This window comes from Struthio camelus, chromosome 3, assembly GCF_040807025.1.
Source record: "Struthio camelus isolate bStrCam1 chromosome 3, bStrCam1.hap1, whole genome shotgun sequence".
NCBI lineage: Eukaryota > Metazoa > Chordata > Aves > Struthioniformes > Struthionidae > Struthio > Struthio camelus.
Window position 1 is genome coordinate 49,882,827 of NC_090944.1, and position 14,220 is coordinate 49,897,046.

Below are 14,220 nucleotides of genomic sequence, written 5' to 3' on the forward strand. Positions count from 1 at the left end.
TTCTCAAATGAATCAGCACAGCTAGCCTTAATCTTAATAAATTATCCTAAATTACTCATAAAAGTACTGCTTTCTGATCAAGATAGAACATTTCCATATAACGACAAAAAAATTCCTGTTTTCAGCAAAACAAAAGCACATGGATTGAAAAGACACTATGAAAAGATCTGTTTTAGTAAACTAGAAATTAAGTTTGGAGATAGAAGTTCACTAACTTTTGTAAAAATAGACAAATGCATGCCATTTTCACCAAATGAACCTGAAAATGACTACTTTTATGTAATAAAATAAATCAGAACTCATAGGTTTTCTGCAGAAAATAAATGCTTTTGGTACAATGATACACACTCAGAGTAGTTGTCACAAGAGTTCTCTAACGTCTATTAAATATCTTATGCATTTTCAAATAAATACATAACTTTTCATAAAATCCATTAAAAAAAGAGAAGACAGTTATGAAAAGGAAACTGAGAAGCTTTACACAATATGTTAACTCAAATTTAGTGCTAATCAGCAATATGAGAAACACTCTTATTGTTACACCTGCCTAAGATAATTCAAATCTTTATAGCTTAAATAAAAGCTATATAGTGAAGATACTCAGTCAGTCAAAGTGATTATAAATTTATTACCCTCTAACTTCAACTTATTTGATTGCTAGAAAATTTCCTGACGTTATTCTACTCCCCCCTGCCTTCTCATTCTACAAGTTATGCAACATTCTCCTGGGCCGGGGTTACTGTTCTCCACCATCCCCCCCCCCCCGCCATTTTCTTATTTTTTCATATGTCTAATTTAATTTTGTTCCTTCACTGTGTTCCATATTACCCATCCTACCTCCCAACACTAACATTCAGTCTTTCTTGATAACCCTGCCTCATTAGCTCGTGAACTTCCTCTCTACAGATTAATTTTGCAAATCCTGATTTTCAATGACTTTAATGCAGAAACCTGTCATTGCCATAAATTCTGGAAATCATCAAGCATGCTCGAAAGTGTTTTCATTAACTTCACCGCTTGTCATTCCCATCCTAATACGTTCCCTCACCCATTACAGAACATGAAAAACATATCTAGACTTCTTTTTTTTTCTTTTTTTTTTTTTTTAAAGTCAAAGCATTAACTTAAAAGAAGGAGCCACACTGATAAAAGACTCAGCTGGTATACAAGAAAATGACCATCCTTTAAGAGATGCAAGAGAATAAAGTTGGAATACAATGCCTTGGAGGTTTAGAGCATTGTTTCCTATAGCATCTGATTAGCGATTGATTGTACAGTCATTCTGAAGACTCTTCTGTTCTCCATCTTCTAGAACAGAGAACAGACAAGTTCAATCTGTTCTCAGTAGATAACCTTAACAAGTCTTCCTAGGGCCTGATTTTCATTCTTAATTCCTTTGGAGCAGCCATAATACCTTCCCGTTCATAGCCAGCAAAAGGCAGCTAAAGTAATCTTGTCAGCTTGCACTGCCAGCACTTGGATGCCCTTACACAGCTGTGGAAGGGATGAGTATTCTAACAGAGACCCTCTGATATTCCTTGCCGAAGTACTAAAACTCGAATCTTTGGAACTATTTAAGTGCCAAGCTGCTACAGATTGCAGTTTGGCACTCTCATTAAGAAATAGAGCCCATATGGCAGCAAAGAAGCTGTCCGCAAAAGGTCAGAAAAGGGCAGTGCATTCATGTACACTTCGCTTCGATTTGGGGAAATGTTGTAATCAGATTATGAAAACAATGGCTCTGAATTTGCTTCTTCTAAATAACACAGTTCTCTACAATCCCATTATACATCATCCTTTTGCAGTAAACATGAACTTCCTAATTATTATTTTGTTGTACTGTTATTTTCTTGCATTTTCTACATTGCAATTGTTTCATGGCTATTCAAGATCTTGAATATGACAGCATATTATGTTTCTCCTATGACAGAAAGCCAAATTTCTCCAGCTAGCAAATTTGTTATTTGATCTTTGTACAGAAGCTTGAAAATCCTCCTTCCCAACATGCATATAAGCCCTTCTCAGATAAGCGTCATCAAGCCATAGAAAATCTAAGCTTTTATTCAATGAAAGACTTCTAGCCTTCCTCAGTAATAAGAACAAGTATAAACTGAGGCAGTAGCCTTCTCGCAAGCCTAGGAAAATGTTGCCCTTGCTACAGTTTCTGATAAAGGAAAGTTATAATTGTTACTAAGACACAACTTAAGCTTCCAGAAACTTTAAGTGATGATATATAAGGACTTAAAAATTAAATAACCAACTATTTATGTTGAATTAGATTAAGTAACAGGGCCATGTTTTTCACAGATATCAAAATATCCAAAGAAATTACTGCATCTAAATTATGATAATAATTACAATCCCTCGATCCAATTTTCAAATTAGCTTCAAAATGTTACTGGAACTTTGACACTTGATCATTACCTACTTCTATGATTAACTTCAAGTAGGTCTGATAGTTTTGGAAAGTGTATATTAGAAACTGGTTTCAGAACTAGAATTACCTGCAGAATGGATGGCATTTCTTTAGGTTGAAAGATAAGGAAAAATTCTGAAAATAAGAGCCCAACATGTGAAAGCACAGACAACATATCGCTAAACTGGAGAGAAATTAAAGTGAAGCACAGAAGATTCCAAATTTCCTGCGTGTAAAATATGCAGACATATTTCCCATCTTTTCTTAAAACTCCAATTCTAGAGCGTACCAGTGAAAAAGCTACTCTTAATTCAGTCTAACTGTTTGTAATACAAAGGTGTTAATTCAATGTGTAACAGTAGCCACTAATTATTTATGACCATGGTGTGTTCAGACTGAGAAAAGCTGAACACAGAGGAAAATTACTAAGGTTAAGAAAGGGAAATTTCAGTAAGTTGAAGTAGTCCGTTAAAGTTGTGATTAAAAAAAATAAAAATAAACATAGATAAAAAAAAGTTAACAGTCTTATGTTTCAAGAAAAACTATACTGGATCAAACCATCCATTTAACCCTGTAGCTCATCTCCAAAATAGGCCAGTAACAGGTGTCTAGGAAAGAGTATAAGAAAATGACAGGCACAATACAGCATCAGCTTATTCTCCCAACCTGCAAGAAGTTACTGTTTCCAACTTTCTGAAACAGAGGTGTTACAGTTCTACTTAAGGTCCTATCTTCATATCTGTGCTGTCATTCAGCGGGACCTGGACAGGCTGGAGAGGTGGGCGGAGAGGAACCTCATGAAGTTCAACATAGGCAAGGGCAAGGTCCTGCCCCTGGGGAGGAAGAACCCCAGGCACCAGGACAGGCTGGGGGTTGACCTGCTGGAGAGCAGCTCTGCCGAAAAGGACCTGGGGGTTCTGGTGGACAACAAGTTAAGCATGAGCCAGCAATGTGCCCTCGTGGCCAGGAGGGCCAATGGGATCCTGGGGTGCATTAGGCAGAGTGTTGCCAGCAGGTGGAGGGAGGTGATCCTGCCCCTCTCCTCAGCCCTGGGGAGGCCTCCCCTGGAGTACTGTGTCCAGCTCTGGGCTCCCCAGTACAAGCGAGACATGGCGCTACTGGAGAGAGTCCAGCGGAGGGCTACAAAGGTGATTCAAGGGACTGGAGCATCTCTCCTATGAGGAAAGGCTGAGGGAGCTGGGCCTGGTTAGCCTGGAGAAGAGAAGACTGAGGGCGGAATCTGATCAATGTGCACAAGTATCTGAAGGGAGGGTGTCAAGAGGATGGGGCCAGACTCTTCTCCGTGGTGCCCAGTGACAGGACAAGAGGCAACGGGTACAAGCTGAAACACAGGAAGTTCCGTCCGAACATGAGGAAAAACTTCTTTGCTGCGAGGGTGACAGAGCACTGGAACAGGCTGCCCAGAGAGGTTGTGGAGTCTCCTTCCCTGGAGATATTCAAAACCCGTCTGGATGTGATCCTGGGCAATGTGCTCTAGAGGTCCCTGCTTGAGCACGGGGGTTGGACTTCATGATCTCTAGAGCTCCCTTACAACCTTGGCCATTCTGTGATTCTGTAAACCCAAGATGTATGTTTTTAAGAATATCTCACAGTTCTGCATGCAGTATGTATGACTAAAACAGGATTAACTAACACAAATCCGTAATAAAACTTGAAATGTTAATCAAGTAAAAAAAAAAAATGTGTACAAGGAAAATAAAAGATTCACTCGATCAGAACTGGAACTGAGACTGAAGACACTGCAGAGAAGCATCCTATCCTCAGCATCTCGACAGTGCTCAATATGGTGGTAGAGGGGAGGGGGAACAAAAAAAAAAATAAGGAAAGGAAAAAAACGTACAGACTTGATTTTTTGTGGTTATAGAAGTAGATACGCGCGGAGATGAAGATGGCAAGGTAGTAACACTAAAGTAATACAATAGCTTCAGTTCTACAAATTCAGAGAAAGCTTATTTCCTCAAGTACAGCATGATCAAAGTGCTAAAACAATGCGGTAAAAATCCTACATGAAAATCTTCTATTGTGAACAATTGTCACACCATAGAACTGCAGAGTGGCAGCAAAACACCACTATTTAAAGAAGTGAGCACGAAAATAAAAGAAAATGGATCAATTCACTTCATTCAGAATGAAGATTCTTGCTAACCTGAACAAACCTCAGGAACACAACTACTTCAGGCCTCATTACACTTGAATATGAGGTCACAGAAATTCCAGATGCCACAAGGATAAGACAAGAGGGTCACGATCAAACACTCGATGAACATTAGCCCACAAAAGTCAGGCAGACTTCACTCAACAGCATTGCTACTGTTACGCTACTAGATAATAGAAATAGAAATAAAGTCATCATGCACAGATGCTTAGAAATTTGATTGTAGTGCTAACTAAAAATGGAATATAAAACATCTGGGAGACAGTACTAACATCAATAAATTCTAAAAAAATATGTCTCACTAAAACAATGAGATGCCTTTGAATGTAAAATAGCGAAAAAAGGAGAGAAGATTGATGGTGTACTATGACTTTCAAAAAATTGGTAAGTTGCACGCAAAAAACACTAAAAATTAAGTGAATTAATATAAGAATGTACTAGCATACAGCAGCCAAAGTAATGAATTAAGCACTTTCCTTTTACTTTGTGCAGTAACTTCTCATGTATGATCACAATAAACAGAAAAGAATTAGCCTTCAGTTACAGAGGGATAGGATTGTCACAAGCAGTCTTTGCACAGCACATGACACGCTGATGAACTGCATTCTTGCTTACGTTATGTCAATTTATTTGTGCAGGCACACTCTAAGGAGTGTGCCACTCTTGTGTCTTTGAAAATAAACTTTTAGAGATCAAGAACTGGCTGAGAAGAAAAACAAAGACAAAACTTTCACTAGTCTATTTTTGTTGTGGTCATAGGCTAACAGCCTAGGCTATCAAATTCCTTATCAGTTACAGTGCAACAGTGATCACAGAAAGGGAATAAGGAAGATAAGCAATAATAAGATAATGCTGCTTTCTAACAGAGCCAAGTTCAGAGAAATATAAAGAACGTAAGGGGAACGTAGTAAAACAGAAAAACCCACAAAATGAACTACTGAAATTAAATACTGGTAAACGCTAAATGATGCAGATTTATATGAAGATTAAGCCTGCTTAGATGCTGCACGAGGTTCTAAATAAATCTACAAATGCCAAGGATCACTAGTGACTGATGTCTTCAGTTCTACAACTGAGTTGATGTTGCAGAAGTATGGGATAGGAAAATGTAGACGTTTTAATTATTAACCAAATCATGGCACAATCCCATCTAGAACATTACGCTCAGTAGCAAATACCGTGTTTTGAAAAAAAATAGATTAAAATTATCACAGATAGGAAGATGAAAGCAGTAAAAACTAGAAAATATTGTGACTAAAGCTGGGCTTTGGAACTGCACACCTTATACAGGAAAGGAGAACATGAGAAAACTAAAAACAGCAAAGTCTGTTTACTCTGTCCCATACTAGATAGCAGGGAAAACATTCAGCTGAAGCCATAGCGTAGATAACTCACTGTCAGAAAATGTGAGTTAACATGGTACGTAACTCACTATCACAGGATGTCAGCAAGGCTAGATATCTAGGACTTATTCAAGAGAGACAGCACACTACAGGTGAGAACATCCCCGATGATCGTGATTTTTGACAAAACCTAAACCACACATGAAACCAGGGCGTGCAGCACTTAAACTGATCCTCTAGCTGCGTGGCCTAGGAAATCACTGCGCAGGGAATTCAGAATCAGCGTAGTAAGAAACCTAACGCGGACAAATATCAGGAGCTTCATTTTTAAAATAAAAATAAAAAATAAAAAGGACAGAGCAGGGAGGACCCTTGACAGGCGTGGTGCAGGGCAGCGGTTTCTGTATTCCTCTCCCCCCAGGCACACCACACAGGAACACCGTTAGCGCTGGCCGCAGCCGCCGCAGGACCCCCGCCCCGCAGCAGCCCGCAGGAGGGAGCTCAGCCGCCGCCGGCTCCGGGCGGCCCTAGGGCAGCGCAGCCCCCCCGGCCGCCTCCCAGGGCAGGCGGGGGCCGGGCCGCCGCCGGCCGCGGGCCTGGCTCGCCACGAGGCCGCCGCACAAAGCGCCCGGCCCGCCACCCTGCGCGGCCCCTTCCCTCCCTCCCTCTCCCCCCCCCCGACCGCCCGGCGGGAGCGCTGAGAGCAACTGCCGCTGCCGCGGAGGGCCGGCGCCGGATAGGAGGGCTCTGTCTGCCCCCCCCGCCCCGCCGCCGCCGGAGCCCCCGCTCACCTGCCACAGGCTGCCCCCGCCTGGGGCAGTGGAGCCAGCGCGGCGGGATCTTGTTGTACGACATGGCCGGACCCGGCGGCAATGGCGGCGGCGGCGGCTGCCACCGCCACCGCCGCCTCCCGCCCGCGGCGGAAAGGGGGAGGAGAGGCGGGGGGAGCGCGCGCGCGGCCCCTCAACGCTCACCGCCCGCAGCGGCCCCTCGCCCGCGGCGCCTTCATTCAGACCGGCTCCGCCTCAACCGCCGCCGGCCCACAGTGCACCGCGGCGTGCGCCCCTCCTTCCCCTTCCGCTTCCGGGGGCGGGGCGAGGTGGGTGTCGTGTCGTGTCGTGTCGTGTCGTGTCGTGTCGTGTCGTGTCGTGTCGTGTCGTGTCGTGTCGTGTCGTGTCGTGTCGGCCGCTGGGGGCTGCGCTCCTGCGAGACGCCGCGGGGGAGCGGGCAGGCCGCTGGCAGCACCTTCGAGGGTGGCGGGCGGGGGAGGGCGGAGGCCCCTGTGGAGCGGCTCGCCTTGCTCGGAGCTAGCGTGAAAGGGGCTGGAGGACCAGACAGCCTCGTTGTGTGGCAAAACAGGTAGCGCCCTTGTGCCGGCGTGTAGCTCTGCAGTCACGTGAACCTCGAGTGCTGGCTGAGTTTTGTTCTCCTTGTCCCAAACAAAAAAAAAAAGGTAAAGCGGGGCTGAAAAGATTCAGAGAGAGGCCAGAGGTGAAAGGTGAGGAACGCTTTTCACCCAAAGAGGACTAAATAGCGTAGGACCCTTCAGCCTGGAAAAGATATGGTGTAATGGGGGGCAGCCTGGACAAAGAAGTAGTGACAAACTGCTCGCCAGGTCCTCCCGTTGAAGATCACGGGGCCAGTAATCGGAAACTAGCAGTAACTTGGTGCAAAATAGTCCGGGGCTCCTTGTGCAACAGGAACTGGAGCTGTGTAACTCCACAGCTGTGGTAAAGGATATTGTGGATGCCAAAACTTTGCGTGGCTTTAAGGGAAGGCCGGGCAAGTTCTTGGAAGATAAATTAGCTGAAGGTTACCAAAGTAGCAAAGCACATCAGGCTCAGAAAAATGTCCTGGGCTGAAACTAGTTGGAGGCTGGGACAAACGTGCTTGCTCTGTTACTTCTCTCTGCATGTTTCCTTATGGCTTCGGCTGGAGGTGGGTTTAGGTAGATCCAGCTAGCAGTGCAGCTATTTTTCCTTTCTGTATGTTAAAACATCTGTTACTGTAGAAGATGCCTCTGTAAGTGACCTTCTCTTTCCTTTGTAAAAAGGTGCGGTCGGAAAGACCTAGCTCTGCAACTACAGTCACGTGAAACCCGTATGTCTACGCAGAATCCCAGTGAAAGCCCTCTATGGGATTAAAATGGTGTGCCTAGGTGGACTCTGTTTACAAATTGTAGCCTAACAGTATTTGCCTACATAAAAGGAATGTTTAAGGTGGCTGCAGTGGATTGTTAGAAAGCAGTAGCAGTAGATTATTTTTATTTTGGTAGTTTATTTTCCAGTTACTTATATTTCAATACTATTCTGTCTGGACTTTCTGCTTTTCCATAAGGTAGACATGCTGGTTTTAAGAGCTGATAGGCGCAAGAGCTTACAGAACTAACTGTCTTTCTGTGTTCAGATGCAATAAGATGTAATAGGTGTGTGTGAACACATCAAAGCAACTGAAATAATTTGCTCTGTCCAGAACTTATGACAACCTTTATTATACAGTGACCATGTTTCCTGCTGGATTTTATCACTCCAGATTTTATTTGACATAGGCTATCTTCCCAGAATATCCTCTGATGGTAATTGAGACCATCAGTTAAGTAGTTTGTGTATTTGAGTCATTGGGTTCTCATATTACATTAGAAGTTTCTAAATTTTGTCATTAAGGCTCTTAGGTATTAATCTTTGCGTTCTAGTTGAAATTGACACACGTGTTAATTGCCACATCTAAAGACAATAATTATTTCAATTATTTTCTATAACTGCTCAGTACAATTCCATTAAAACATTACTATGTGATGTTCTGAAAATAAGGTAGTAATTTTCCCTTAACAGAAGAAGTGATAGTCAGACAGCAGGTGGTGCAGGAGATCAGATGGAGAAGAAAATGAAACTTTAGTGTAAAAAGTCAGAAAAATGTTCAGAAAGAACAAGAAGCAAAGAACAGCCACAAGTGTCTCAGTTTCTGATTTCAGTAGGACTAGGAGCAAGGTACAGTGAGTTCAGCGGCATGGCAAAATTGGGAATGAAACCATTTGCAGAGGTAAAGAACAGTATAAAAATATGTAGTGGACTCTGCTTTCCTGATTAGGTAATACTTATCTCTGTCCTTATCATGTAATTTTAAAACTCTGGTATGTTTTAAAGCAAAATGGACAGCTGCAGAAAGCAAAAATACTGTCATGTAAAGTGGTATAGTTAAACCGGGAATATACATACATCTGCTTTTATTTAGCAATGCAAATGGCAAATAACGTATTTGGGATTTTAAGTATAAGGTGCAGAGTTAAAATGAGGCATGCAGTCAAAGTGAGCTTTAGCAGCCATCACTCAGAATTTAGCCTTTTGGTGATTCTGGGGTTGGCTGAGCGGAGTTTAAAAAGTCCTTCTGACAAACAAGTGTAAGGTGAGTAGCCATTCAGTGGAGCACCTTCAGCCACGCTTGGAGAGCTTTTCCTGAGTTGTGACACTTGTCCCATTTGCCCCATACTTTCATGTTCCACATGAGGTACCAAGCTATGTGAGAGTTTGAGCGTGTCTTATTTAAGACATTAGTTAAGGCATTTGTCAAATGGAAAAGGCGTTTCCTAGAGTGGGAGAAGGCCATTCAAATTTTTTTCACCGTAACAGCTGCTATTTGGCAAGATGACTGATCACTTAATAGTTACGTGAGAATGGTGGTTTTCATCCGGATTTGAACAGTGAGTATACTACAAATATGACATTAAGAGGTGGAAAATAGGACACAGAATAATCCCTGTTGCTGTCATCATTTTTCAATGTATTCCTTAGGGAAATTTACATGGAGGAAAAAATGACCCCAAAACCCAGTGTTCTCTGGTAGAGTGATAGAGGATTCACACTTCTGGGAAGATGTTGCCTCCCACAGACTGAATACAGATTTCAAGTGATTCTGTTTATTTTCAAACTGTTTCAGTGCTGCCTTCGTGAGATATTCCTTCTGCTCTGGAAAACATGATTATTCATGTAGGCTGGTGTTATGTATTTTGCATAGATAGTTTACACTGGCCATGTTAACCAATTTGAAACACTTTACACAGACAGAGGATGATAGTTTCTGTGTTACATCAAACGTTCTTTGTGAATGAACGTTATTTCCTCCTTGACTATGTCACGTTCGTATTTAAGAGCGCTTTTTCCTGTTGTACCAGCAGAGGGCACTGAGTTACCAGATTCTTCATATGGCTTTCAGAAGTCTATACTTCCCTTGTTTGAACAGAAAGAAGATAAGTGGACTTAGCAGTTGCTTCAGGGATTGCTTTGAGAAAGCAACTGCAAGTGTTTTGTACAGACAAAAGAAGACTTTCAGTATGCACGTTGAATATCTGTTGAGCAGCTCTCAGTATTTTCTCTGGTCTCGTTTTCTTCACTTCTTCCCACCTAAGCGATGAAGGCTACTTTGAGAATCTGCTGTGGTAGCCAGTCTAGAGCAGGATGATGCTTATTGTGGCAATATCATCCACCCAACAGGGTATGGGAAACCCTGTTAGGGATAAGGACTGCTAGTGATACCTGGCTAGTCCCAAAAAAGGCAGTTTTTTGGCCTTTTAACTTATCTTCTTCTTGGCCCCACGGGTTTTGACAAATGAATTGCAAATTATTATCTTCTCTTTAGTCACCTCAATTATTCTGAAAAAAATGATTCAGGAATAGAGGCTTCACTGTATACCTATATTGAGGCACAGCTTCTACCTTAAGGAATTTACACTACTGCATTCGCAGACATGAAACCTATTTTAGTAGTCTATGAAACAACATTATCTTAGCTCTTTTCTGTATATGGATTCTCTTTTTTTCTAGAGAAGACATCATTCTAATGCCTATATGCTCAACATAGTATCTAGTTGCCAAGTTAAATGCTTTTCCTGGCAGAACAGACACTGGGATCACAGAGTTGTTCTCCCAAGACGAGGTTCATCCTTTGTGCCGGGGGCGGATTTCAGTTCAATTGCATTGTTTGTTTGTGGTAGTGGAGGGCTATGTTTGTGTTCTCTGTTGGCTTGAAAGGAAAAAAAAAAATTTTTTTTCCTGCTTACGAAGTGACCATTTGTCCAAATTATTGCTGATAAAGACTCTTGCACTTTTGACATGGTATGTTGTAAATAACTAATTAAAGTACATCAATCCTCTCAGCCGTTCTGAGGCAAAGGGGGACAATTAGGTGTTTGGCTTGAAAGAAGAGCATATAGCATGGCTTTGTTCTGTAGTGATATAGGTCAACAACCCTAATGCTATTCTGGTTCAGTATAATGTTATCTTCTATGTGTTGAAAAGAAATATTGAAAGTAATATGATGCAAATAAAACTGACCGTCCAGATGCTCCTTGAAGTAGACGTATCTGACTCTCTAATAAACAAATATTCTTAAAAAAACAAGAAACAGATTATTTGCTAAAATGAGACTACAACACGATTTATTTAAGTGGAAGTAATTATGAAAGAAGCTGTGTATGCAAACATGCTTCATGCAATGTTATTTTTCCACTCCATGGTGTAAATGTTTACCTGGAAATAAACTTGATTCTGTGAACTAGCAAGTTATAGTATAAATAATGTAACATAGCAAAATAAGTTTTTGATTTATTGATTCAATTCATTGCTTTTTTGTTTTGTTAATATTCACAGCAGACTGCCTTTGTGTTACTCGTGTTATTTAAATGCTCAGGTTGACTGTTACAATGTTACTTTATGACTGATTTATTTTCAGCATGTATAAAGCTTTTGTGGGGAGAGGTTACTACTATTTAATTTGAAATAAATATTTGAATTTCATTGTTAGTCTAGTCATATTTTGCGCTAATAGCATTTAGATTCTAATAGCATCAGAAGCAATAAAACACTACAGTGAAAATACACTTTTAGATTTACCTGAAGATTAAATTATGGCTGCTTATGATTAGGCTCTCTAATGCATATGTAGGCCTCTACATTTAAAAATGCTGAGCATGCACTGACTCTTAACAAAAATCAAAAGAAAATTTTAAGAGCTCAACGTTTTTTTTAATTCATGCCTGCTTGTTTAGTGTCGACAGATAATAAAGAACCTAGCTTCTGAGACAAATAAATTCATTTTCCCTATGTGAAAATGAAAAGCAGCCCTTCAGAGGAAAGTTATTTTACTCCTTCTGGACAGACAATACCAAAAAGAGAAGTCCAAATAAACTTTTAAGTGCTCCAGGTTTTTTGAAAAAATAAAATTTATAGTGTTCCTGCCCTAGAAAGCTTTGAGAGGAATTCTGCAGTAAACAGAATCAGTCTTTAGTCCTCAGGACATTAGGGGGCACCACGACCTCACAGACTTAAAATGATGTAAGCCTAAATACAGTTCCTTTTCCTGTTGAAAATAAACAGGAAACAGCAAGAAAATAGCAAAGCCAACTTCTGGAGTGCTCCTTCCTTGTGCAAGACTGTGATATGGTTCTTAATAGAAATTCCAACAAAAAGAACCCAGACTTTAGTAGAATATAGACTACAGCCTGCTTTCTGTAAGAGTACTAAAGCTAACGGACTAATGGATGCGATATAAGCAGATAACTTTCAAGTCTTTATTTAAATCTTAATTTTTTCTTCAGGGTTTCATTCTGGGAAAGCGACATTTTCAGTTCAAGCCTCTAAGGTATCACAGTGTTAATTCAACCTATAGAGTAAAACTCTTTACAGGCAGGGATGACACAATGAGCTGGGGATGGGGCCACCTTAAATACGGGTCCCTGAATTAGGCGCAAGGTGTCAGAGTGGTTGCCATAAGCTATCAGACAGCAACACCAAATCTGTGCATACTGTAATGATCATGTGTAAAACTCACACCGGTACAGGAGACGTTAACCGTTGTAGCTGTAACATGCAGATGTAGCAGGTGATTTACTTAGCTGATCTATCTAGCGAGGAATTGGAAAGATGTGTCTGTGCGCACATGCATTTGCAAAGCGGAGAAAGTGCCTGTCCACAGGGCTGCTATTCTTGCAGAAAGACAACAGGTGTGACTTCAAGCACAGACTCGTAGGCATGAAAAACAAGATGCCTAGCTGTTGTTCCTCTGCAGTTGAAATGGCAGTGTGTTTGATGTGACAGAGAGAGCCAGCTGAACAACACGAGCAAGATGCTTGTCGTTCACTGGCGGACTAATGCTTGTCTCCTCAGTTCCTAGGGCTTCACCTAGACGCCTGTGGCCTGACTTGCATGAGCTGTGAAGGATAATTTGCAGTGCAGATCTACACTGCGGAGAACATCCAGATGTGACATTCAACAATATAGCATCTACTGCGCTACTGCGTGAAATGAAATCATAGCGCTAATAGTGTGGTTATGGTATGAATAAAGTAATCAACAACTAAAAATTCATGATCTAATCCAATTTATAAAAGTGGAAACCATGACTCAGTCTTTGGAGTTGGGCTGCTGAGTGACTTGACTCCACCAAGTAAAACAGTATTCTGTTGCTAAACTTATGCAAGTGCAAGTGCAAGTGGCTTGCACTGTCTGAACAGGGAAACCTTGGTAAAAATCTTGTCCTGAACGGAGGCTCTGGTTAAGAGTAGCAGCGTAACTGAGCCCCTGCTCAGCGTGAGAGGCAGACTCTAGAGCAGTCGATAGCTGCTAGTGGGTTATTGCTCCCCTACCACCTGAAATATTCAAGAGAGGGTCAGTGTTTCAACCTACAAACCCTCTGCTTACGTGAAGATCAAGTTCTGGGTTGCTATACTGGCAGTGAAAAAAATTTGCAATGTGATCTGCCAAACAAAGTAAAGAACATTGCCCGAAGGTACTCTAACTTTCCTCCTCCATCGTAAGTTTGCACTTACCTATGGATGTATGTGATACAAAGCCTGTGAAGAATAATACATGTATGAGCTATAATATTAGTATATACGGACCTCTTTACATACCTGTATTAGACAAATTATGCAACATACAGATGTAAACGAAGACCACAGTGTCTCTCTTGAAATGTTTACACTCTTGAAAATACCCCAAGAAACTGGCCAAAGGCAAAGGAAAGAAATAATGTCACCAGCCTAGTCGCCATACAGGCTCTTTTATCAAATCTGATTATATATTTATACTGTCTACAAATTATGGCAAAATGTACATATGCAAATATATACAGAAAATTAGATGTTCAAATGTTGCCCTTGTGAGGTTAGTTTTGCTTTCTGTCAGGATGCATTGTGCAACGTGCTTGACAAGATCCCATGCTACTCTTTGCAGGAAAAGCCTCATTCGAAACCAACTCTAGGACTAGAGGAATATCCTAGTTGCTACAGTAAA

General features: G+C 41.5%; 1 protein-coding gene across 3 annotated transcripts in view; it reads right to left on the bottom strand.

The window, feature by feature from the left end:
• Nucleotides 1-7,026, bottom strand: part of RNGTT (RNA guanylyltransferase and 5'-phosphatase) — a 193,478-nt gene extending 186,452 nt beyond the window's left edge. For 2 of the 3 annotated variants that reach the window (XR_011140132.1, XM_068937747.1), the window contains exon 1: nucleotides 6,727-7,026. Coding sequence is in view for 1 of the 3 variants with exons in the window: in XM_068937747.1 (XP_068793848.1) it covers nucleotides 6,727-6,790 (64 nt within the window). In the remaining 2 variants the exon portion in view is untranslated. The remainder of the gene's footprint in view (nucleotides 1-6,726) is intronic. The other variant, XM_068937749.1, reaches the window with a different exon arrangement.
• Nucleotides 7,027-14,220: the final 7,194 nt, after the last annotated feature.